Here is a 25,894-nt window from a genome sequence, read left to right on the forward strand (position 1 = left end):
TAGGAAGGATGGCTTCTACAAATGTAGAAAGTGTAAGATTTGTGAATATGCGGAGGAGTGCAGCACATTTCTACACCCCATACTCAAGAGAACTATCTCCATTGTGGACAGAATAACCTGTGACTCAGAGTACATAGTGTATGCACTCAAATGCACTTGTAATAAGTGGTACATAGGCAGTACCAAGTGCAAACTTAAGATTCGCATACAGCAACATATAAGAGCCATCAAAAATCAAGACTATTCATACCCTATTGCCAAACATTTCTGGGAGAAACATGAAGGAAAATTAAGTGACTTTTCGTTTATGGGGTTACAACAAGTGAAGATTGGACCAAGGGGAGGAGATAGAGAGAAACTGCTCAGACAACGAGAAACGAGAGTCATCATTGATTTCGAGAGCAAGTTCCCATTGGGACATAATATCGATGAGGAACTTTATACTTTCTTGGGCGAATAAATCACTGGGATGTTATATTATCCCCCTCCTGGAAAATCAGTAAAATGACTATGCACTGAAGATTGTTAAGCCTTCCCTTAGAATTCCCCCTATGAAAGAGGGTTTTTTCCGCCAGATGGGTTCCACTGGCGTCATTGTTTTTAATTATGTTTAGACTCAGGTTATCCTACCCCCTTATAGAGCCATATTAAATTAGCATGCCTGCCTGCCTTAGATGAGGGAGATGTTCATGATTGGGTGTTTTCATTATTTTCTTGTTAGCACCAGTCACTCTAACAAAAGGTGTATATAACAATCTGTGGCAGATAATAGTAATGGTATGCCGCGGTAAAAATGAGATTGTATGCATTATGCATCGTATTACAGTTCTGCGGTAACCGTACCCGTTGAAGGGATGAATTATGTACCATAAGTCATAGATCCGAAGGGATACGGCATTGGTTCCACACCCCATTAATGGAAGATATTCACAAACCACTGTTTGGGCTGGAGAATTAGATGTGTTCTAAGAAACCTTCAGATGCAATCAAATTCATAAATATACGAATTTAGATTCTAATTGCCATTTGTTGAAACTGGGTTTTTTTTATAAAAAGAACATGTGCACATATAATAATGATGCGATATTGATTGATTTTAACACCCAGTCTCCATGTTATATTGAGTAACTGAACCTATTTAAAAATGGCGGACAGCTTGAATAGGCAGAGGGCACTGAATTAATTTTAGTCCTACCTTTATTTTGAAGGTCAAACTGTAGGGGGAGGGTTTAAATACTGTGTCTTGGAAAACTGAATTCATGTGAACAAGCTACAAGCCGTAGCGAAACGCGTCATCTCTGAGGTTTTCCTTTGTGTTGCTGGGCTGGAGGTTTCCACATGGAACTTTTAAATTTTGTATGGAAATAAAGAAGATTTTTTAAACTGAGCGACGGTGCAGCTGGCTTTTGTTACGAACGTTTTGATTTACTCTGCAATTACTCACAGCATCCCGGGAGTGCGGCTCGAGTTTGCGCCAATGTTTGGTGCAAGAAAAATTATGATATATATATATATATATATATATATATATATATATATATATATACACATAGAGAGAGCAGTGACTACATATATATAGAGAGAGAGAGCAGTGACTACATATATATATATATATATATATATATATATATATATATAGAGAGAGAGAGAGCAGTGACTACATATATATATATGTATACGTCCATGTAATATGTACTCACTGCGCTCTCTCTCTCTCTCTCTATAGATAATCATATATATATATATATATGATTATCTATAGAGAGAGAGAGAGAGAGCGCAGTGAGTACATATTACATGGACGCGGTAGCATCCATGTAGTTATGGTTAAGTTGGTGTCTCCATAGGAAGAGCATTTTTTGGGTGGCTTATAACTTCGCTCCCTCTGGACGAATCCTCACCAAACTTTGCAAAAAAAGTATATGGCCCACTCTGCAAAGTTTGGAGAGGTTTGGTCCAGGGGGGGCAAAGTTATAGGGGGGGTCCCAAAACTTTTGTTTTTTCCCATAGACATAATGGGAAAAAACTTTGCGCACGCCTACAGCCCAAACCGCTGGATGGATTTACACCAAATTGCAGCAGGAGCGGGAGCTTGGTCCCGAAAGCGTGCTTTTGCAAATTTGGTGTAAATCCGTCCAGTAGTTTTTTTAAAATGACCAAAATGTAAGGCAAAAAAATTAGTGATATCTCCGTTCGCTCTGCGGACGGACTTTCCGGTTCGCTCCGCGGACAGTGCCCTGATTGGCCGAGCGGCTTGCGTGATGTCTGCGGACATGCAATGTGTTTGCTGATTGGACAGCGTGGTGCGTGAAGCGCGTCAGATTTTCTGTGGCGCCCGCCATCTTGCATTCGCGGACGACCGCGGACAGCGTGGTGAAACTTGGATTAAAAATTGTATTTAGTGGAGTGTGTTGGTGTGTAAGAGTGTTTGGGGAGGGTGGGGGAGTATGAGATAGGTTCAATGTTCTGTTTTTTTTATGTGCTAGACACTTTTGTTGTGTTCGATTTTTCTGCGGACAACACGGCTGTTCTGAAATGTTCGTAAATAAACAGAATGGATTCGGTGTCAAGTTGAAAGTGTTCTAAGAAGACTCGTGGGGTCCTGGAATGTTCGCAGGGTGTGTCCTGAAGACGTTGTCTGTATTGTTCGTTGTCAAGCTGAAAGTGTTCTAAGAACACTCGCGGTGTCCTGAAATGTTCGTACATAAAGAAAATGGGGGTGTTCTGAGGACGTTGTCCGTATTGTTTGCTGGCAAGTTGAATGTGTTCTAAGAACACTCGCGGTGTCCTGAAATGTTCGAAAATAAACAAAATGGGGGTGTTCTGAGGACGTTCTCTGTATTGTGTGCCTGCTTAGCTGTATCCAATGAGGGAATGGCACAGAGAATGAAGTGGAAATGGTAGAAGGGCTGTCTAAGAGTTATGCGGTCTGCGGACAGGGCGTGCTACATCTGGGGTTTTCCAGCAAATCCAGCATGGAAAGAAGACTGTAGGGATCAGCCAATCAGATGTTGAGGTTGTGGGTTTGTGTTCAAAGAGACTGTGTGTAGTGAAGATGGCAGAAGTGGAGAAAGTCAGGGTGTTGGTGCTTGGAGATATGTTTGTGCATATAGTTTACAACGGTATGCTCAATGCAGGCATGTTGCAAAGAATTTTGATGTTAAAGGAGTGGAGGCGGTGTGGAGCACTGTGCCTGATTGCAACGTACAGGGAATTGTACAAGTTTGTGAAGATATGGGCAGGATCAACAGTCCCCATGTGGTAGTTTTGCACTATGGTGCTTTCCATTTGGGCTATGTCAGTGCCCCTACTTTGTTGGCAGATTTGGAGCACTTGGTTCAAGCAGTAATGAACATCCTTCCAAATGGCAAAGTAATTTTTTCTGGATTAGTACCTAGGGCAATATGGGACAATAGTTCCGTTTTGTTTCCTCAGCAAAACAATGCTAGGTGTGTAATCAACCGAGGCATGTGTGCCTTCATGCTTAGAGCTGGTATGTTCTTCTGTAATAATGAGAATATTGATTCCAGTAATGCTGTTTATTTTAAAGAAGATGGCATTTCCTTATCTTTTATGGGAAATGCCATTCTGTTTTGGAATGCAAGGGTTGCTTTGGAGAAGGTTATGTGAAGATTTTAGGAGTAAAGTAAGAAAAAGTAAAAAAAGAAAAATACAAAATAACAGGTGTCTGTCAAGCATCTGCAAAAAAACCCCCCAAAAACGTCTCTTTTCAGAGCCAACCTCAAAGGGGAAATGGGGCATACTATTTAAATTTACATTCACCACGCTCAGATTTTCGAAATGTCCGCGGACATTTGTGATGTCATCTTTGATGTCTTGGGTGTTAGTGTTAGCAGTGCACGGTGGCGCGAGTTATGGTTGCTTATCTTACTATAACTGCCGAATTTCAGGGGGTTTTCGGTTTTACTTTGAACCATAATGTCCCTTTAACAAAGTTTTTCTACTGAATTTGATAGGTTTTTAGTAGCGCAACTTAACCATAACGTCCCTTTTAACAACGTTTTTTCATTGAATATATATATATATATAGAGAGAGAGAGCAGTGACTACATGTGTTCAATGTACATTAGGATCTTGTACACAATCATCCAAAGGTCTCTTCTAACATGATTTGCCTATGCCTTGAATTCTCTGAAATCATGCAATGCATGTCGATTGTAAAATACGGTTCTATGTTCATACGTCTGTGTTTTTCTTTTTCCGATGAGTTTATGCAGAAAATGTTTGGTGGAAAAAAGTAATCTATATTTTTTTATATTTGGTGGGTTCCCCCAAGCACCCCCTCCCCTATTATCTATTCCCTATTCCTTAGACCCTATCGCTTATATGACCATACCCACCACCCCAATATTTTTAGATTCGTTTTTGTGGTCAAAGATTTTCAGCAAAAAACTCATTGAAAACCAGCTGCTGATGAACGAGCGCCATAGTGTACAACACCTTGTATGAATGCCTCCTGCTGAGAGGGAGCTTGTTGGAAGAGGTTTCCAAAGGCAGTAAATCACCCTATAGCAATGCAGCGATACCCTCCAACCCCCTAGGAAGAAGGGGGACATTCATGAACTTGCATTTGTGACAAGGGACTTACCAGCTGAGGTAGACACGGCACTGCTCATGGTACCAGCGCTCTGGGGGACGTTTTTCTGCACCCCATACACTGCAACAGAGACAATGAGTTAGCGGGTGATTGCACAGTACAAAGAAATATGCCTTTACTTTCTGGCCCGCATTTGAGAAGCAGTAGCGGCACCCAGCGGGCCAGTCCCCGGATGGCCCTCGTGTGCTGCCGGAACCAGGAGTAGTGAATTCAGAGGGCCAAGCTTCTGCATTTCTCATCTAACTCTAGAAACATTCTCTGATTCCGACAATGACGCGGTGCAGATGTGCTGTATTCTTATCAAATGAAACTTAGACCTGAACCCAAAAGCGTCCCGTCACCTGGATCAAGTCTTCCAGCTTGTCTCCAAGGCACTGTGGATCATCTCCAAGCCCCTCTCTTTTAAGTCTGGTTGTCTCCTAACAGACCCCCAAAGTGCTTGCTGGTTTAGCGCCTAGATGCTTTCAGGCCTTAGAGCGCGCGCTCTATACATTTTATGCCATACCTATACCTTACCAAGTTGAGTCTAGAACTAGTGTAGGTGACAAGTTGGGGACTTTAAGATAGAAGAAAGCTGATGTTTCTTTAAACTTGTCTCAGCTTTCCTTAGCCGAGAGTATTAGAGTGAAACCCCTCTTGCATTTCCCCATCATCACTGTACACTAAGGAAATCCATTTGACGTCTTGTCATGTCACTTTTTCTTAAATTCACAAAATACACAATTTCAAAATCCACAATTTACAAACGCTCCTACATATCATAAGATGCCCGTTCTCTGTGCGGGCCAATCAGACATGGAGCTTTAATATTATTTTGAGTCCAATGGAGGCCTGTGGGGCAAAATAGTATATTATTGCGTCAGAGAGAATTGAGTATCAGAGTACTCACTACTAATCCCCAAACTCTGAAATAGGAGGGGTCATGGCTTCCCTAATGTGCGATCCGAGCTGGCAATTGGACATTAAATGATTGCAATGCTAGTCATTAAACTCCACAATGAATACCACTGGGACTTCTATGGCTGGGACACAAGAACCCATACATAAATGGTGGCGACAAAAGCTGTCGTTGCAGCGCGTTATTCTATATAGGCGATGTAATACAACCCCGGGGGTAATAACTCAGTACCTCTGTCACCCTAAAACACTGATAAAGTACATGCTATGTTTGGAACTCTGAACGCTCACTGCTCCTGGAGGAGATGCCTGCAGTCCGCGAGCCCATGTACAGAGCCTTATGTTAGCCATTGAGTGACAAGGGTGAGTTCAAAATTGACAGTGAAGCCGGTCATATTAATGATAATGATAATGATGTGTTATTTATACAGCGCCTTAATCCAAAGCGCTTTACAGAGCACATATTTACATACAATATCACCCAACCGAAATTGGTACTCATGAATTAAGGGGTTCATGAAGGACATACACTCACCTGTGGAGGTCGCCGTTGCTGTACCGCTGCTAAGTGGGACATAGCCCGAGGCGAGGTTGTTCTGAACTCCAAATACTGCACAGAAAAGCATCATCAGAGAAAATACCAAATTTGGAAATTTGTTGTAATTCCAAAAAGGATTTGACCAAACATCAAACAAACAACTTTACAGTTTATCTCCAGTACCATCAAAGTATGTCATGCGTAGATTAATCATTTTAAATAGAATGCCCCTCGATTCCTCCCCAAGTTGGGAACTTTCTTGCTGCTAACCTCACTTGGATACATTTTGAAGAGTTTGGCAATCTCTTGACGTAAATTGGGAATGGCAAGCACACCCTTGCAGAGCTTATCCCAAACAGGACTATTGAGTTAGAGTTTGACGGGTGACCTACCACTGTGTCCGGTGGATCCCTTGCTAAGCGTTCTAGCCGAGCTAGGCCGCCATGCTGCCTAGGAGCCATAACTAATTCTGTAGGTCCTACAGGACAGCCAGTTAAGCGCTTAAGCCACAATATCGGTGTAAACTTCAGAAAGATGGTTTATGACGAACCCAACTGACAGAGGCTCACAAAGGCATCAGGAATTCCTAAATCTGGCTTTTCTCTCTCCTATAACCCAAGTACAAATACTGGAGCAGAAACCTGTTGTAATTACCAGGTGCAGGGACTTACCGGATGAGGAGGTGTTGAGGCCAGTGCCGAAGGTGGGGCTACTGGGAGCCAGATTATTGGGGAGGCCAAACACTGCAGAAGGAAAAGAAAATTAAATGGTGAACAGAAACACACATACACATTGACTTACTTGTACACATACCTCAGTAAATTATAGCACTGTAACAAATGGAATGGAATGAAAAATACACACCAGGTATTTCCCCTATGGCCCTGGAGCACAAATACATATCACAGCGCAAGGAAATGTCAATTGTAAATGGGGCTCTGACGTTTTTCTTTTTTTTTTTGGTTTGGATAATAATTTAAAGGTTGTAATTTCCATTAAGTAATTCTGTTTACCTCTGACATCGTTTGTAAAGTATATTGCAATAATGGACTACTACTCCCATGAGCCCTCACTATTGATTATGCTGGCTAGGCCTGGTTAGAGTTGTAGTCCTGATGCTACCAGTACCTCTCACAAACCAAAGGAGATCAACAAGAAATAGTCTTCACTACTACCTGCACTGCTAAACATCCGCAAGCTGATGGTTGCGTTCAGTCCATGCCAGCCCTGGGCACTGCAGTGTTCCTCTTAGCTGTGGTTTTTGGATCACTGGCTGAGGATACTATACCCAGTATGGTATTTTGAGACATTCTTCAGGGGGAGCACATTATTTTTGCACACAATTTATATTTCTTGTAGATGTAGAGACAATTTAGGTAAGCAATGCATTTAAAATGCATCTTAATGCAAATCATGTCTAGGGAGATGCTATACTGTTCAGCTTCCAGCTAAAACCTGAAGCTTCTGTGTGGCCAATCATGGGATACTCTATGTAATAACATTTTCACTCCTGTGAAGACATCATCACATCAATTCTCGTGGCCCCATTTGGCCACCTACACTGAAGACACCTCCATCATTCGTCCGCATTGGAGTCCACAAGCTGCCATTCTTATAGCTTCTGCTGGAGTTATGTCAAGACCCTCCTCCTGCCAATTTCCTGAACTTCACTGATTTCGTATTTCTACTTTGGTGACTCCACGGTTGACGCGTGTTGTATAAAGCCCCCCCCTTGGAAACCGTACCCATTTCGGCTGAAGGCAAGAACGTAAGCGTAGCCTCAACCAAACCGTTCAAGGAAGAACATACTATCATCAACCAATAACCAGTCTTCACACACGTGAGATGTAATATTCTATCATTGACGATAAAAGGACATATGGAAGTTATCTCTTGGTAGTCACAAAGCATAAGGAGTCCTTAGGACACTATTGGTGTGCAATATCACTATATGACACCGCTGGTTAATGGGAGGCTTAATCTGAGAGATGCCAAGACAAGGTTCTGAATTCATGTATGCTATGAACTCAGATCAAAGCAGACTTGGGGCTTCTCTACGAATGTCCCTGACCTCCTTGCCTAATCACTTCTTTCCCCCCGATTCTGTGCCTCTAGCTTCACAGAAACTGGAATGCTGCCTCTAGGCTTAGCTGTGGATGACTGTGACCACCTTCCCTAGTCCCCTTCTTTCCCTCGTCCTCCTCGTTCCGTGGTCATGGTCTGGAATGTGGCCTCGGGCCCAGATGGGAATCACCCAGTCCACTTCCCCCCCATCTACCTCCTTTTCACTTGAATTGATTATCATTGTAATTTAGCAGGTTAAATAATAAAATAAAAAATTGGTGGTGAAGACCCAATGGGTTACCTCACAAGGATGTCTGGATGCTGGCTTGTTAATGAGGGGCCTCATGCCAGAGTCTGAAATGTACCTGATCCTGTTGACTGGGCGTTAGCATTCATCATCGATGACCCCTGGACCATGTTGTTGTGGTAGGTGCTCATGGATGCTCCAGCCGGCAGGGTGGACGTCCACATGTACGATGGGAGGGCAGCGTCAAGTATGGTTGTATCGTACGTTCCTGAGACTGAATCATATAATAACATGGTTAAGAGGAAATTCACAATCCATGATAAAGAGCGTGGTAGGAGGTAGGTTCTATAGATTAATAAACTCAAGACACCACATTGTTCCGCACAAAAAACAGTGCATTCAAGTATATGTAAACAGTATTGCCTCTGTAGTTTATTACCAAATAAGGAATGTAGACTGGATGTACACTTTAAAGAGCAGCATTGTGTTTATATTCTGTGTTCCCATGTTCAGGTGCCATCACAATGTTTGCACGCAGTGTCTTACATTATGAAATTGGCATCAGGCGCGGCACGGATAGATTTGCAGTTGTAATACTGGGAGTATCCATGGACATTTACTAAGGAAAGATTACCTTTGCAAAAACTATTGATATCATGAAATCCTCAAATAATTTGGGTATGCAATGATTATTATTCTGTTCACAAAAAGTGGTGCTAAACAATGAGAAAAGACTGTGTCGTGTCTGGTAGCGCACACTGCACGTTATGGGGGATGGGCCCTTAAAAAGTAAGAAGCATGTTTACTTGAAAATTGCCCCATCTCACACCCATCGTAGATGGGTGGTAATTAGTGCTCTGGTAAGTGCTGGCCAGTAGGTCCCTGGGACAGAGCTTACTCCTCCCAATCAGAATGAATATATTCATGCATTGTGGACAACCAAGACCACTGTTTTAAGTGTGTGTGTGTGCGCACAAAGCACACTATCATACTATATAATAAAAGGCCAGATGTATGTTTGTCCAAAGCCGTCCTGCCCACTTCACCTGTTATCACTGCTAGAGGGAGCTGTTGCCTTACGCATACAACAATAAGACTTCAAGTTAATCTTCCAAGCGAACAAAATGTGTATTTCAACAATGTCACTGCTAGAGGAAGCTGTTGCTTTTACGTTACTACTCCTCCACGTAAAAGGAGCACAATCCTTTACACATTTTCTTTTCTATTAACATAAATTACTTTAAAATGATGGACTTGCCGGACCCAGTATTTGCCCATTCCTGGGCGCCAGAAAAAATTCTTCCCCAGGGCAGGGCTCAATGGGAATGGGGAAGCCGGAGCCACTGGCACTGTTATCAACGGTGCCGGTGTATCCGACATGCTCCGACATGCTCTGCTTGCGGGTGCCGGTACGGTCGCCAGGTCAGACAGCAATGGCACCCGCGAGCAGAACTCGTAGTTTGCCGGTCTTTCTTACTAGTACCGTAGTTCCCGGACCAGAAAACTTATAATGAGGCCCTATGTCTTTAAAGAAGGTGTCTTCTGGCCTTATACAATCACCTGAACCACTGAAATATCAAGGTGCTTTTCAACTCATGTTATAAATGTTTGACATCCTGTTTAAATTCACCATTTGGACAAAACAGTAATTTCCTCCTTCGACCAGTCCACGATAGAGACATTATCAATCAATGATATTACCTAAAATGGCCCCCTCAGGGCTTACCAAACAAAATGGCTCTGCTATGTTTATGGCTAGGGCCTCACTCCTAGAAATGGTTCAGACCACCCCTTAATATTTCCTCCAATATTTCAAACAATTGCCGGATAGCGTGTTAACGCCCAAGTATTGGCCGGACTAGCAGGGCAGGAGGCCATTGGTACCTGAGTGGGAGCTCTCAGTCACTGTCTTGGTTTCCACGGCTGCCTTTTTGGGGATGGGAAGCGTGTTCGACGGGGATCGAGTTGGGCTGATGCTGGAAGACCTGTGGCCCTTCACCAAACGTTTCACATCGTCGAGTTCGGTCCCTGGGAGAGAAAGAAAATTGCACGTTAGAGTGTGTGATTACCGCCTTAAACATGTCTGCTGTGCTAGGCAATCCTTAGTTATCTGCTTTGCAGCACATAATATATGATGACCTCAATAAATACACCAGCTTTCATTCTTAGTATCACTAGGGAGGGAGCAGCCCATCATTCATGAATGAGGCAGGATGCCCTACTGCACAGTAAACTTTTCACTTTATTATTTTCAACTTCATTCATCTATATAACTTCCTTGCATGCTTTAGAGCAGGGTTGTGCACCTCCAGGCAAAGAGGGCCGGAATCCTGACGGGTTTTCAGGATACGTCTCATTAATATTCATGAGATTAAACATGCATACATTTAGAATCATTGTATGCAAATTTCAGATGCATATTAATGAGGGGCTTCCTGAAAACCTGTCAGGATTCCGGCGCTCAAGGCCTGGAGCTGCACAACCCTGCTTTATAGGGTTCATAAGACAGAAAGAAAACTACACTTCGAACTGCATCCTCTTGAATGTAGTCAAATTCCGTGTGGGAGGCAAAGCACATGACTCAGATTCAAACTTAAATAACATTTTTAGTGATGATTTGAAACAGCTGTAATTGACTTGAAATACTGTATTAAATAATTCATTGAGGAGTGAATTATGGAAGATGTAACTTTTCAGCTGTATTTTAGCATTTCTTGGTTGTTCAAGAAGTTGGGGATGTCATGTGACAGTCATTGCCCAGTCTGTTTTTTCCTAGAAAGTTAGAAGTAGCAAGCGTACGTTTTAATGTCAAGACTTTCAATCAAATGGCCCAGTGTGAATTCCCTCTGCGCTTCACTTCTTAAAGAGGAGCATACTTTCCCTATAACTCCTTAATAGGCCCAGTGGCTTCTAGACTCAGCAGATTAACCCTCTTCTAATCCGTATAATGCGTAGCATAGCACTGTCCAGGCTTAGGCTTTAATTGGTCTAGCCAAGAATATGCACTGTGCCAATGGGGAACCTCTCTGAATCGTTATTTTCAGATCTCCTCATAATATTTTTCGCCGAACTCGTTGATTCTGATCCATGCGCTCTGGTGAAGTCCAACGCTGATAAGGTAGACCCATGACTCGGCTACTGGCTAGAAATGATGCAGGCATGACATCTTCGGTCACCTGGGAAGGCGGCTTGCCTGTACAGCTGCACCCTGGGACTAGCATGGCGGAAAGCTCTGCCAGGAAGCGGTCGCTGTTGTGGGGCATGGTATGCACTTTAGGCCTCAATGGGCAAGGGCATTGCCTGTGTTTCTAGGGGTGGTGTGGGGGGCGGGTTGCTGCTAGTGATCAATGTAATTAGCAGACTTTTCAGTTCACTTTCAAGTGTCACACTCATTGGAGATCTGGCCTCTTTGTCCCCTTGCGGTTGGTCCTTTACCTCTCCATCGACCGCCCAGTGATTAAAGGAATTCTATTTCTCCACTCCAGTTACTACCCAATACTGAAAGGAAAGCCATATCTTGACCTTGGACTCTCAAATGACCTCCCAATAAGGAAAGCTGTATCTGGACCTTGGACTCTCAAATGACCGCCCAATAAGGAAAGGAAGGACATCTCTTGACCTTGGCCTCTCCAATGACTGCCCAATAATGAAAGGAAAGGCATCTTGATCTAGGCCTCTCCAATGACTGCTCAGTGATGAAAGGACAGCTGTATCTTCACGCTGGTCCCTCCAATGATTAAAGGAATACTATGGGCCTCATTACGGCCATGGTGCTCCCGTAATGAAGGGTGCTGGTACGGGACTGGCACCCTTCATTACGGGATGCCCTATTACGAGGGTCCCTTGTGGGACCCGGTAAGGAGCCTGGCAAATCCAGGCGTCCTTAGCGGGTCCAGCGAGGGGACCAGGGAGCAAATAACGGGCCCGTTATTAGCTCCCTCCCCATTCCCATTGAGCCCTATGGGGGCTCGAATGGGGATGGGTTTTTCCAATGAGGACTTACCGGGTCCTCCAAGGTTGGAATAGCCCGGTAAATCCTCATTGGAGGAACCCGATACTGGAACCCGTAATGGAGGCAGCCTCCATACTCGTAATGAGGCCCTATATCTTCAACTATTTCAATATTCTTCCTTTTCTGTGCCAGGTGGATAGCTTACAGGTTAAGTGCTTGTCTCAGTCATGGGCCCTGGCTGCACTTCTCAAGTGCAAACCCTGGCAGAGTGGACTCATCCTTACACCCTTCAGTGGTTGACCAAGTTGAGTAATGTGAGTTGATAAGAGTCTTGCATAGGAGTCATTGTTTCAGCACTTGAAAGTGGCATGGAGACGTATATGCACACATAGCATTATTAATATATGAATACTGTCTTTTCTTGATGCGCATATGCACTTTTTCACTCTGCTGATGGTCCAGATGAGGCATTCTTGGCCCCCCTATTCGCCCTACCCCAATTCTCTTCCTCCTCACCGTCTGATGTCATTCCACTGCCTCTTCCCATGATGCTGTAGCTATTCTTCAAGCGCAGTTCCTCCTTGAGATCTCTATATCTGTGTCCAATTCTGCTCACCATTCTGTTCTTCTGTTATGTTTCCTCAGCCTATCCTGAATTCCTCCCTTCATCGATTACTTTCATCATCCTTTAGGGTGCCAAGGTGATCCTCCTTCGGGTTCTCCGGAACATCCTCAATGCCTTCTGACTGATCTCATATTCTGTTTTCTTTTGAACACAGCTAGCCAGATTGGATCTACGTGATCTGACCGCGGCTGATTTTCCCGCGGAGAGAAAGTTTGCATGTGAAATGTACGAACCACAAAAGGTTCGTACATTTCCCATGCGAACATACGTTCAATACCCATACATACCCATACCAACACCCACAACACACCCACAATACACCCCCCACTCACACCCTCAGCACACCCCCACCCATTTCCCCAACATAAACAAACCCTACTTACCTTCTCTTCACGCTGTGTCCCTGCAGCGCCTGTTCCCTTTCACTTCTGTGATAGGGAACTGACGCTGCAGGGTCTTTTTCTTCTTTTTTTTCCAGTAGCTGCAGGGGTCCCCCGCTCACTATACCACACAGTGAGCGCGGTGTTGCGCGGACACCCCTGCAATCCCTGCAGTTTTTTTTTATACTTACCTACAATGCTACCACCAAAAGTTCGAACTTTTGGTGTTCGAACCTTTGTTGGTAGCATTTTTCGGACTTTTTCTACGGTCGGACCTTTTTTTTCAGTCCGATCGTACAGTTCCACCAGATTCCTTTGTGCCATCTGATATTCTTGCTTCACGCTCCCAGAGGCCTTTCCTAAGCTTGTCTGGATTCCCTTCATCCCTGTTGTCCTTTCCCAGTCTTTCCTATTTCCCTTCCTTCTCGGGCAGTCTTGCTCTACCTCCCCGGAGACCCTCTTCATCCATTTCTCGTCTTCCGATGCCCACCTTGGGCCTTTCCTGATGCATTCTCTCTCCTCTGCTACATGTCCTCAGCCTCGTGTGGTGCACATGCATCGTCCACATATCCCTGTTCCCCTTCGCTTTTTATTCCACTGATTGCTCCGTCTTCTATGTTCCATGCGTTTCTCCGTGTTCCCACAGCACTTTGTTGATACAAATGTTTGGCACTTCTCCCAGGACTCCCTCCCTTGCACTTAACTGATCGAAATGTTTCCAAAGCCTGTGAAAGATCACATACTCCTCTTTGCCTTGGAAGTGCTATAAAGCCAGTTAACAGTTGGCACTTTATAAAACACCAATAAATAAATAAATACATACATGTTTATCAATGTTAAATCACCTGCATTTTCAGAACTAATGAGCCTTTGATTGAAACATTGTACACCGAAGGCACACCACAGTAACTATCCATTTAAAACTTTAATATTCTGCAGTTTAAAGGTTTAACAGCCATTTTGTTCCGAAGCCCTCTTTCTACTACACCTATTGTTTTAGAAGCATCTTCCTTCCCAATTCCGTCACAAAGGTTAAAGCACCAAAAAACAGCTGTGCAATTTACAGCTGAATGCTGCAAAGCTGTTTCTGGTTATGAATTGGTCACATTATCTGAGAGAGTTCACAGGCATATAAAAAAATGGGAGAATTCACTCTAATCTGTTTGACCTTTTTACAGGAATTTCAAAATTGTTATATTGTATACATGCAAATATTGACGGTTTGACATCCCCTTTCTGGAACTCCTATTGGCTGTATCTTTGCGGCTGCCACTGGGGTATTGTCCAATTTGACCTAATGCCAATTTGACCTACTCCGATTTAACCACATTTTTTTGGTCGAATTTGTTAGATCAAAGGTCAAATGGTATAAAATAGATGTGGGGTAAGGGAATAGGTTGAGATGGGCGGAAATTGATGGGGCTCAAAATTCGGTCAAATCGGCAGTAGGTCAAATTTTTTTGGCAACCATATCCAACACTGGCACTCAATGTGCTGGTACTGAGCCCTGTGCAAACAGTTCAACATTTTAGAAGTGGCTTTAAGGAGGGGCAGCCCATAAACAACGAACACAAGGAATACAGTTTATGTTATGGATGAACAGTAGCGACACTTACATCTGCCCGAAGGAGAGGCGCTCTGCAGCCGGACACGGATCTCGCTCTCTGGAAAAGACAATGGAGAGACTGATTAATTCACGGGTAGAAGCCGCGTGTTGAGTAATGGAGGCAGAGCTCAGGCCTGGAAGCAGGTATGTGGTGGCCCTTTGTTCTGTATCGGATGAACCTCATATTGATATCACCCCTGCCTTGAACATGCCTGGCCCAAGCTCTAGACGCCCACATGAGTGGCAGTGGGAACAATGCAGTGAAAGGCTAGCTTCGGGCCACCGATCGGAGTGGCGGGAGGCCTGCTATTCTGAGACCACCTTCCGAATGGCGCCCTATTTTACACCAACGACACCCTCCATTGGTTATTGTATCCACGAGATGACCGAAGTAACGCCGCCAGGGCACACTGGAGCTAAACGCAATATATGTCACAACTTGGACTCGCCACTCCAGGCCTATGACAGCCAATGGAAGCAAAGAGGAAAGTGGGACGGGGAGCCACTGTATGGTTGTGTAAAGGCAGATGGGAAAGAGGGAAGGTTATCAAATCGGCAGCCATCTTTGGGAGGCCGTGGGAAACCTGACCACCTATTTCTGGTGCCTTATATTTAACATGAGATTGGAAGAAGAAACTGGGAAAGGGGGTGAAGATAATGGTGGCAACAGGCATCCATTTGGCAGGTCCAAGAGGTGGGAGGTGTTCAGTCAAAAGACCGACATCTAAATGCCGAAGGGCGAAAACGCAACTTGCGAGATTGCCGCTCGTCGCCAATGCAAGTGGGAGGGGAGAGTTACAGAGGAAGTAGGAGGCAGTGGGAAAAGGGGAGTGTGAGGTGAACCACCTGCAACCAGCCGCCCCCCAAATAACAGAAATGCCAGCGGCAGCCTTAATTGCCAACAGCATTGAAAATAATGGTTTTATGGCATGGACTCGTTGTGTGCTCATTGTGTGTATGTGCTGGGTTTTATGTGTCACAAGCCTAGCTATGAAGCAACAGAGTGGACACACCATCAGTGCACAAACATAGGGATACAATAAAGCAACATTACCTGATCAGGGGGCCAGTTAGAAGCCCAAGCCAAGTGAGGGCTTTAACCATAGCCAGGGGCATTACCTGCCCCAGTAACGCTCCCTTGCGAGGGTAATATTGTTATTAGTACCCTGGCACGTTGTACGAAGGGGAACACTGATTGGTAGGGAAAGATGGAACCCACCAGTTCCACGAAGGCTCGGAGAGAGGGCTTTACCATCTGGTAAAGCCCCCGTTCAGATCCACCTCATTGGCTGGCCAAATCCACCCGCTCACTGGGTACTAATTATAAGGATAGACTTTTGACGGTACACTTGCAAGGATATGGGGAGGAGTTGGCATGCATGGGGTATAAAGTTCAATCAAAATGTCACGATTGGTATTTGGTGCAGGTCAGAAACCACACTGCACAATGTGGAAACATACTAAATCGACCAGACGGGAGGCAATGACTCCAGTACCGACTGCACCCCGATAGTAATTAATAGAACACATACGATATATGACACACAATATACTATCACAGAACGTGTTTAATGTGCCTCCCTCTTCTCCAGCACTTGAAGGGCAGACAGTGGTGGCCAATGCATTTTGAACCTCGCTGGTCCTTCGGCAGAGCAATGTCTGAGGGGTAGAAGAGCCAGAGAGTATATGCGCTGATTTGTATTCCTACCGGAACTAAAATGTGCCTGCCTGTGTGTAGGGTCGGCGCGTTTACAGCTGGAGCGGGAAAGTAAAAGGGGCTGGTGAACCTAACTGCCCAGCTATTGATGAGCAGGGACCCAAAGAAGCAAGGTGAGATGGCCGGGGGCAGCTGTGCAAAGGATTCGTGGAACACCTAGGCAGGGGGGCAGACCTGGGTGAGGAGGTTGGGTATGAAAAGGGGTGTTCAGTGGGGATCCCCCTGACAATAAGCGAACAGTGAGAGTGGTAGCGCAGAGTAGGGACAGTGAGGTATGGTGTTTTCAAACAAACAGGGTGTTGTGCGTACAGGGATGAGGAGTAACTGGGGCCCAGGGGGGTTGCAGAGTTTCGAGAAGGGGTTGGAAAAGGTAAATGGAGGAGGGTGACACAGAAAGGGGGGTTTCAGTGATGGGATTTAAGAACAGTCTAGCAGTTGCATGGATTGACCACCAGGGGGCGGCTGATGTACAACTTCTCATTGGATTTAGAAGATGTCGATCAACTTGAGAGTAGAAGCAGATGGAGGTCAAGCAAAAGACCTGTGGACTACCAGGGCTCAATAAATGGACATAGCACCTGCCCACCACAGGCATCTGCAGTACGCCATGCTGTTGACTGACTGAAACTGGTCATTGTGGCCTGCAAGACTGCAGTGGCTCCTTGGGACCACAAGGTGGCGCTCACACTGCAGACTTTTCTTCCACTGGAGGCCCTTCTTTTTAATGTTTATGTAGCCAACTACTTTAGGCTTTCCTTTTTCGAGTAGTTTCAAAACTTGGACCTGGATTAAAATGACTGCATATACAATGTATATAATACTGATTTTCCATACTAACGTTGTAGAATGGCAAGATTCTATTAAAGACACGGAGGCGATGGATTATGCATATTCATTTATTCTCCAATATCTCAGTCCCTCAAGTGACTGAGTTAAAGTGGAAACACTGCTAGAAAAGAACATCCTTGCAAAGATGCTGCTTGGAAATTCAGAACTGTTCCAGTTGCATGTTCTCAGCTTTACCAGACAGGTACTGAAGTACAGATAATGAGAGCACTGACTGGATTTCGAGTAGTAGGAGGCCTTAAGAAACGGGCTGCCATGGTTGCATGGGTGCTGCCACCGATCGTACAATGATTTTTGGACACTACGTTCCAGAGGTATGGGCACACAGAGAAGACCCCTAGCACTCTGTAGGACCCGAGCAAAGTAACTGGGCACTGCCAAGCTGAACTAGGAGTATGAGGAATGAGGGTCCCACTCATATAGACCACATCATTTTTGATACCACCTTGGGACCTTATGAAACCTGTATGGGTCCAGACAATGGCATCGCAAGCCATTTTCAGCACAGGAGACACTGAAATTACAGATGGCCACCCAAGCCCCTTCTGTTATATGGAGTGCGTGGGCCTGATCGTTGCTTTTTGCGCATTCCTATGTGTGCCCTATGCAAATGAACATACACAAGTTACCCTGATGTGCACTCTCATTATAGAACATGCACCAAGGCAAAGAAAGTCTAGGTAGAGGAGCAGAATGCCTGTCACCCACGGGGTGTCGTCAGTGGTCGAAGTGTAAATGTAGTGGAACGATGTTCCCCCTGCCCGCCCCCTTTTCTACTCCCACCCTCACCACACCCCCAATTCACACCCCTACCTGGGTCCTTGCTTGCCTCCACTTCACCCCACAATGCTGTGTTTCACAATAGCTTTAGCAAGACTGGAGAAAACACTGTGATAGAATATCCATTTACATGACCACCATTAGTGTGTGTGTCCTTGTGCCCCATAGCATGCAGTTTTACGCAGCCTCCCTTTAAAATCACCCACCACTGGCACCTCTTAAGGGACATGCCCAGGACTATAGCCACGGCCACCCCCCTCCCATTACCTGTGAACACTGCTGCGCCTGCAGCACTTTGCAGATCACTGCTGAGCTGGGCTTTCCGACTGCTTGGGAATAGGCTATCTATTGAAATAAACAAAGCTAATCCTGTGAGATAGCCCAATGAGATGTGATGCTGGATTGTTTTCTGGCAGGGCCTAGGATCGAATCCCAAGCAGGGGAAAAGTAAAAAAAAGAAAAAAATACAAAAGGTATCCTTTTGAACCTCCTGGAACGGTACTATTCCACATCACATGAAGTAAGGGAATGATGACAGATTTCCCTGCGAAGGGAACGTTGTACCCTTTAGTTCCCTCCCACTTTGACCTCTGGGTGGTGTTCAATTTGCACCTAGCGTTCCCTGGTGAGTGCTTTATGAGAGAATAACATGCGCCTGTTGCACTACCCCCTGAGGGTTCACTAACGGCAGGGTGCACGCATGATCTGCACCCTTTGGGGGTATTGGCCCTGCCCAGAGGCGTTGCTAGGGGGGTGGCTGAGAGGGCTATAGCTCCGTGTCTTTTGGCTGTAGCCCCGGATAGAAGCTCAGGTACTACAACCAAAATGCTAGCTAGCCCCGAGTCCCGACAGTGCCGACATTAGCTTAGCCCCTGATCTTTTCCAGACCTAGCAACACCCCTGGCCCTGCCCCTTTCTAAATCTAGACCCAAGGGTCACATGCACAGTTCTAGGCAGTGTGGCTAGAGCTTCTTAGTCCGGTTTTATGCAGGCCCACGCCGCCCTTGCCGAGAGCTTGAGAGGAGCTCACTAGTTAGGGCGCCATCAGAGTGGGCCTCGTCCCTCGCTGGGTCTCTCAGGTCCCCCCCTCAAGTACTGCAGGCTCATGGGCACACTCCCAGAGAGTGGCAAATGTGGCCGCTCCTCTCTAAGGGTGCACCTGTACTTCAGCCCAAAGGCCCTCACCACCAGTGTGGGGCTTCACACCCAATTAGATTGCATTTTGTGTGTATGGTGCTCGGTAGCAGTTTACGCAGTGGTAGTTTACGCCAGCAGCATGTGCTTGCACCTGTCGTTTCTTTCCCCCACTTCCCTAATTTGCAAACTCGACTCTATTCTGAACACCCAAATGGGCCCAATGAGTAGCAGTGTTGCGTGGTCTCCAGTAATGAGACTGGTGGGGGCGGTTGTCAACCACTGAAGACTAATGAATCTGCACATAGATGCCCCCTAAAGCCACTGTTGCCCCGGATACCCAGCAAGCAAAGCCCCTAGGCACCCAACAGCTGGAAGCAACACGCATACAGAAGTGGCGGGAAGCAACACGCATACAGCGGAGGAAATACAGAGCAACAGGACGTCTCACCTCTGCTGTGGGTCCTCCCCCTCGTGTTGGAAGACGCTGGAAAGAGAAACAAAACAATGTGAACCTTAACAGGAAGTCATTGCAGAGAGTGGGAACAGGAAAAGGAATACAAACAAGGACATGAGGTGAAAGTCCACAGTGCAACAGGGTTCAATGTCCCATTGCGTATAGTTGGAAAGTTTCCTGGTTCTATCTTTTAATATTTAAAGGAAAGCAAACTTCTGACCTGGACTAAACCACCTGGACTGAACTGCTTCAGACAGTAGAGCCTGAGCGTTGCAATGAACACGTTGGGCCTCATTACGAGGTCCGGTGGGTTACCGGCAACCTTGCACTAGCCTTTCCACTGCCTGAAAGCCCGGTGTTACCGGGACATCACAGGCGTCGGTGGTACGGTAAGTTCCCATTCCCATGGAGTCCCATAGGACGGTGCCGGAGCTTCAGTGGAAAACCTGCCGGTCGGGGCCTGAGCTACCGAGTGACCCATTCTAGAAATAAAGGTTCTGGTGTTCTTAGTGGCACCTTTATTTCTGGACCGGGTCACTCGTAATGAGGCCCAATATTAACTATTCACACTTGGTTTGATAATGGTCTAGTATACACATCCTTCGAATGTCCTTGATGAGATAGGTTAAATGAATACATCTGCCATTGATTATGCAAGTTCAGTGACAATAAGGCACATACTCTTTATATAGTGGAAAATAACAGTCATATAAATGGATGCTGATAACAAAATGGCCGCTCCTTCTACAATGAAGCAAACAAAATGGCCATGGGGGCAAGATGCTGTAGCCCATATTTTTGTTTAAATATGTAACAGTGTACTTCAAATCAAGGCATATCAATACAAAACAGAAGTCGAAGCGCTCTCATTCGTGAGGTGACTTTGGGGCAGTTGACAGCTTTTACTGCAATATTCAGGTGACGATCAAGACAACAGGGATAACACAGACGGTCTCTCCCGTGCAGCTGTTGGCTGGTCTGTTTGGAAATGGGTGAGTCAATGACAAGCTAGCCCCTCTAGAAGCCCAGAAGCGTTAGGGTAGTCAGATCACAATTCAGGCAAGCAGGACTCTATCCTTACTCTAACAGACTTTTTTGGGGCTGACGAGGAAAACTGAAATGTTCTCATAGGCCAGTCAGTCTCTCTTCTGAAGCCAGTTGTGGCTAGCATTGCCTAGAGTGATTACTGAAATGAACGCTAAGCTTCAAGGGCCTTATGAAAGAAATAATACCCCCTCCAGTAAATTAATCGCTTTGTTGAGATTACTGCACTCTCGGGAGGATAGCTCAGGGGCAACGTGCTTGCCTTGGAAGTAAAACAACACAGAGCAACACAGGTTCGATCCCTGGGTCAGCCGTAGAAACCTCTGGGCATTAAGCGTGTTATAAATAACCAATGATATCATATCATATCATAACACAAGTGCTATTGCAAGGACACATTACCGCCTTCAGTATTTTGACCGCCCATTCTGTAATATGTCTGGAAGTGTTAGCCGGGCCGGGCCACTGTGGACAAGCGCATGAAGCGCCAACACATCTGACCTTGAGGACCACGCTTGGCTCCAGCATGCACTGGGGCCAACACGTTTCATGGAGTGTATTCACTTGAACAATTGCCCCCTTTTCATGACACTTTAAAGAGACAACAGCCTTTCGATGCCTTCTTGTTGTTTCGGGTGGACTTACCATATTCCTTTCTGGGGTACTCTGGGGAGGAGTTCCCACTTGAACTTCCTGTATAGGAACAGAAAAGATATGTGTTAAGTACTCTGTCCTGTACCCGCGCGTGCTTAACCTAACATTTAACAAGGCAGACATTCCCGAGGCACTGAAAAGCGAAAACGAGCCTGGTTTTCACAGTCACCAAAACCTATGCAGATCGTCTCCACTCAGATTCCGTGCAACCCATTTCGTTCATATTCACTGTGGGTATCTTGAAACCCCGACTGGATTTTAATTGTCAGTAGGCCGATGTTCTCCGGCTGGGCAGGTGCTGCCCTGCATGCTGTTATTGTAAACACTAAGCTGTCTGCGTCACTTGGGAGCAGTACATGGCAGTGTGTGTACATAGTAGATCATGTTCAGATGTCCATAAGCAAGAGCAGCATAACCTGATCCCATTCATGACACACTGAGATGGCTTCCCTGATCCTGCCATTGCGTTTCCATGCCCTCTGTGTCACTGGAAGTATCGTGATAGGAGCTAGAGTGTCAGGTTATCTCGTATAAACACTCACCCAACTAACTACCACTTTGGGTTACTCCAAATGTATTTTGAGTGCACGTTTGGTGACATATAACACTTAACAAAGGACTCTCAAGGGAAGTCAACTGAATGACTGTTTACAGGTCAAGAGACAATCCATACAGGCGCACCCATTTCTCGAACCACTTAAGCAATAAGCCCTGAGCTGAGGGGGCATGTCTGCAGGAGGATAGCTCAGGGACAATGCGCGGCACGGAGCAACACAAGTTCGATCCCCGGGTCCGCGCTGAGAAACCTCCGGGTATTAGGCGTGTTATAAACAACCAATCATAATTATTCCCGCTTCAGGCAATGCTCTGGGGCCCATAGTTTCAGGCAATGCTCTGGGGCCCATAGTTACAGGCCCGAGTGAAGCAAGGCGGGCACTGTTACATCCTAATCTCTATTCGCGTTTAGAGACTCCTGTAGGTCGTAAGCACTTGATAAATAAGCAAATCAAATCAAACTAGTATTGAGTTCTGACGAGGTCACGGCATTCACTGGACGCCCATGTAGGGTGCCAGGTATTTATCATGGTATGTTGCTGCAGTGAGTGCCTTTCGTTCTGCTGCAGAGTGTTACATTGCCCCAGGAGCAGGCATGATCTGGGTACCTATGCCACTAGAGTGGCCAATGAAGCCTGGGTGAGTATGGGGCGATGGGTATGGCCTCTAGGATAATACACCTGGCTTGCCAGCTCCCGAGCAGGGGCCCAGTGCAGCCTGGCAGCACTGGCCCCACACCTTGATATCATCTCTAATGTGAGAAAATCGACCCTTTTTTGTGTAATCTATTCATAGTCTTCCTGGTGTGAAGTTACCCACTGCAGTGGTGCAGGATGAACTCGGGATTTCTATCTGCCCTAGATTCAAGCGAAACTCTGCAGTACTTCAGAGTCAGCACTCATTCGCCAATGTCCCCCCACCGATCCCCTCCCCTCTTCTGCAGTGTCTGGGGGTGCTTGCGGTCTTGCGCAGAAGGGATTGCACCTCGCAGTTTCTCACTCCACCAATGGCATGGCGTGCAGAAAAATAATGGTCTTGAAAGTGACTCAGAGTTGTGCCACATTCTTATCCCCACTGTCCAAGTGACACACTGCAGAACTCAAGCCCTGTCCCTTTCCCTCGCACCCCTCTTCTAGAGAGCGGTGTCCCTCTGCAGCAGTGCAAGATTAGCCCCCTCCCGCCACATATAGCCAGCCTTTGGCAAGTGACACACTGCAGAACTCAAGCCCTGTCCCTTTCCCTCACACCCCCTCTTCTAGAGAGCGGTGTCCCTCTGCAGCAGTGCAAGATTAGCCCCCGCCCCCCACATATAGCCAGCCTTTGGCAAGTGACACACTGCAGAACTCAAGCCCTGTCCCTTTCCCTCACACCCCCTCTTCTAGAGAGCGGTGTCCCTCTGCAGCAGTGCAAGTTTAGCCCCCTCCCCCCACATATAGCCAGCCTTTGGCAAGTGACACACTGCAGAACTCAAGCCCTGTCCCTTTCCCTCGCACCCCCTCTTCTAGAGAGCGGTGTCCCTCTGCAGCAGTGCAAGATTAGCCCCCTCCCCCCACATATAGCCAGCCTTTGGCAAGTGACACACTGCAGGTCTCAAGCTCTGTCCCTTTCCCTCACACCCCCTCTTCTAGAGAGCGGTGTCCCTCTGCAGCAGTGCAAGATTAGCCCCCCACATATAGCCAGCCTTTGGCAAGTGACACACTGCAGGTCTCAAGCCCTGTCCCTTTCCCTCACACCCCCTCTTCTAGAGAGCGGTGTCCCTCTGCAGCAGTGCAAGATTAGCCCCCCACATATAGCCAGCCTTTGGCAAGTGACACACTGCAGAACTCAAGCCCTGTCCCTTTCCCTCACACCCCCTCTTCTAGAGAGCGGTGTCCCTCTGCAGCAGTGCAAGTTTAGCCCCCTCCCCCCACATATAGCCAGCCTTTGGCAAGTGACACACTGCAGAACTCAAGCCCTGTCCCTTTCCCTCGCACCCCCTCTTCTAGAGAGCGGTGTCCCTCTGCAGCAGTGCAAGATTAGCCCCCTCGCCCCACATATAGCCAGCCTTTGGCAAGTGACACACTGCAGAACTCAAGCCCTGTCCCTTTCCCTCGCACCCCCTCTTCTAGAGAGCGGTGTCCCTCTGCAGCAGTGCAAGATTAGCCCCCTCCCCCCACATATAGCCAGCCTTTGGCAAGTGACACACTGCAGAACTCAAGCCCTGTCACTTTCCCTCACACCCCTCTTCTAGAGAGCAGTGTCCCTCAGCAGCAGTGCGTGATTAGCCCCCCCACATATAGCCAGCCTTTGGCAAGTGACACACTGCAGGTCTCAAGCTCTGTCCCTTTCCCTCACACCCCCTCTTCTAGAGAGCGGTGTCCCTCTGCAGCAGTGCAAGATTAGCCCCCTCCCCCCACATGTAGCCAGCCTTTGGCAAGTGACACACTGCAGGTCTCAAGCAATGTCCCGGTCCCTCACACCCCCTCTTCTAGAGAGCGGTGTCCCTCTGCAGCAGTGCAAGATTAGCCCCCTCCCCCCACATGTAGCCAGCCTTTGGCAAGTGGCACACTGCAGGTCTCAAGCCCTGTCCCTTTCCCTCACACCCCCTCTTTTAGAGTGTGGTGTCCCTCTGCAGCAGTGCAAGATTAGCCCCCCACATATAGCCAGCCTTTGGCAAGTGACACACTGCAGGTCTCAAGCACTGTCCCGGTCCCTCACACCCCCTCTTCTAGAGAGCGGTGTCCCTCTGCAGCAGTGCAAGATTAGCCCCCCACATATAGCCAGCCTTTGGCAAGTGACACACTGCAGGTCTCAAGCCCTGTCCCTTTCCCTCACACCCCCTCTTTTAGAGTGTGGTGTCCCTCTGCAGCAGTGCAAGATTAGCCCCCATAAATACCGAACCTTTGGCAAGTGACACACTGCAGAACTCAAGCTCTACCCTTTACCTTCACATTGCCTAGTGTGAGATAACCCGGTGCAGTGCTGCCGGGGGACCCCTGATTTCATATGCCCACAGGTGTGGTGTGCCATTCTGTAGTACTGAAACCCTACCCCATACCTGTACATCTCCCCTCCCCTGCCCGTCTGCAGCTCTACCCCTAGCTTCGCATCTCTGTGCTCCAAGTGTGATCTACCCTTCTGCAGCTCTACCCCTAGCTTTGCATCTCTGTGCTCCAAGTGTGATGTGTCATTCTGCAGCTCTACCCCTAGCTGCGCATCTCCGTGCTCCAATTGTGATTTGCCTGTCTGCAGCTCTAAATCTAGTTTTGCATCTCCGTGCTCCAAGTGTGATCTGCGCTTCTGCAGCTCTACCTCTAGCTGCGCATCTCCGTGCTCCAAGTGTGATGTGCCCTGCAGATCTACCCCTAACTTCGCATCTCCGTGCTCCAAGTGTGATGTGCCCTTCTGCAGCTCTACCCCTAGCTGCGCATCTCTGTGCTCCAGATGTGTGATGTGCGCTTCTGCAGCTCTACCCCTAGCTGCGCATCTCCGTGCTCCAAGTGTGATGTGCCCTTCTGCAGCTCTCCCCCTAGCTTCGCATCTCGTGCTCCAAGTGTGATCTGCCCTTCTGCAGCTCTCCCCCTAGCTTTGCATCTCTGTGCTCCAAGTGTGTGCTCTTCTGCAGCTCTATCTCTAGCTGCGCATCTCCCTGCTTCAGATGTGTGATGTGCGCTTCTGCAGCTCTACCTCTAGCTGCGCATCTCCGTGCTCCAGATGTGTGATGTGCCCTTCTGCAGCTCTACCCCTAGCTTCACAAGTGTGATGTACCATTCTGCAGCTCTACCCCTAGCTTTGCATCTC

General features: G+C 46.8%; 1 protein-coding gene across 2 annotated transcripts in view; it reads right to left on the reverse strand.

Annotated features, from left to right (window-relative positions):
- COL17A1 (collagen type XVII alpha 1 chain) overlaps positions 1–25,894 on the reverse strand; it is a 200,275-nt gene that overhangs the window by 125,383 nt on the left and 48,998 nt on the right. For both annotated transcript variants that reach the window (XM_069611740.1, XM_069611739.1), the window contains exons 6-13: positions 21,551–21,598; positions 19,856–19,891; positions 14,938–14,985; positions 10,249–10,392; positions 8,483–8,638; positions 6,725–6,796; positions 6,051–6,125; positions 4,610–4,678 (exon numbers count right to left, since the gene is read on the reverse strand). In XM_069611740.1, coding sequence (XP_069467841.1) covers positions 4,610–4,678; positions 6,051–6,125; positions 6,725–6,796; positions 8,483–8,638; positions 10,249–10,392; positions 14,938–14,985; positions 19,856–19,891; positions 21,551–21,598 — 648 coding nt within the window. The remainder of the gene's footprint in view (positions 1–4,609; positions 4,679–6,050; positions 6,126–6,724; positions 6,797–8,482; positions 8,639–10,248; positions 10,393–14,937; positions 14,986–19,855; positions 19,892–21,550; positions 21,599–25,894) is intronic.

The sequence above is a fragment of the Ambystoma mexicanum genome, chromosome 8 (genome assembly GCF_040938575.1).
Source record: "Ambystoma mexicanum isolate Mex_15411 chromosome 8, UKY_AmexF1_1, whole genome shotgun sequence".
NCBI classification, from domain to species: Eukaryota; Metazoa; Chordata; class Amphibia; order Caudata; family Ambystomatidae; genus Ambystoma; species Ambystoma mexicanum.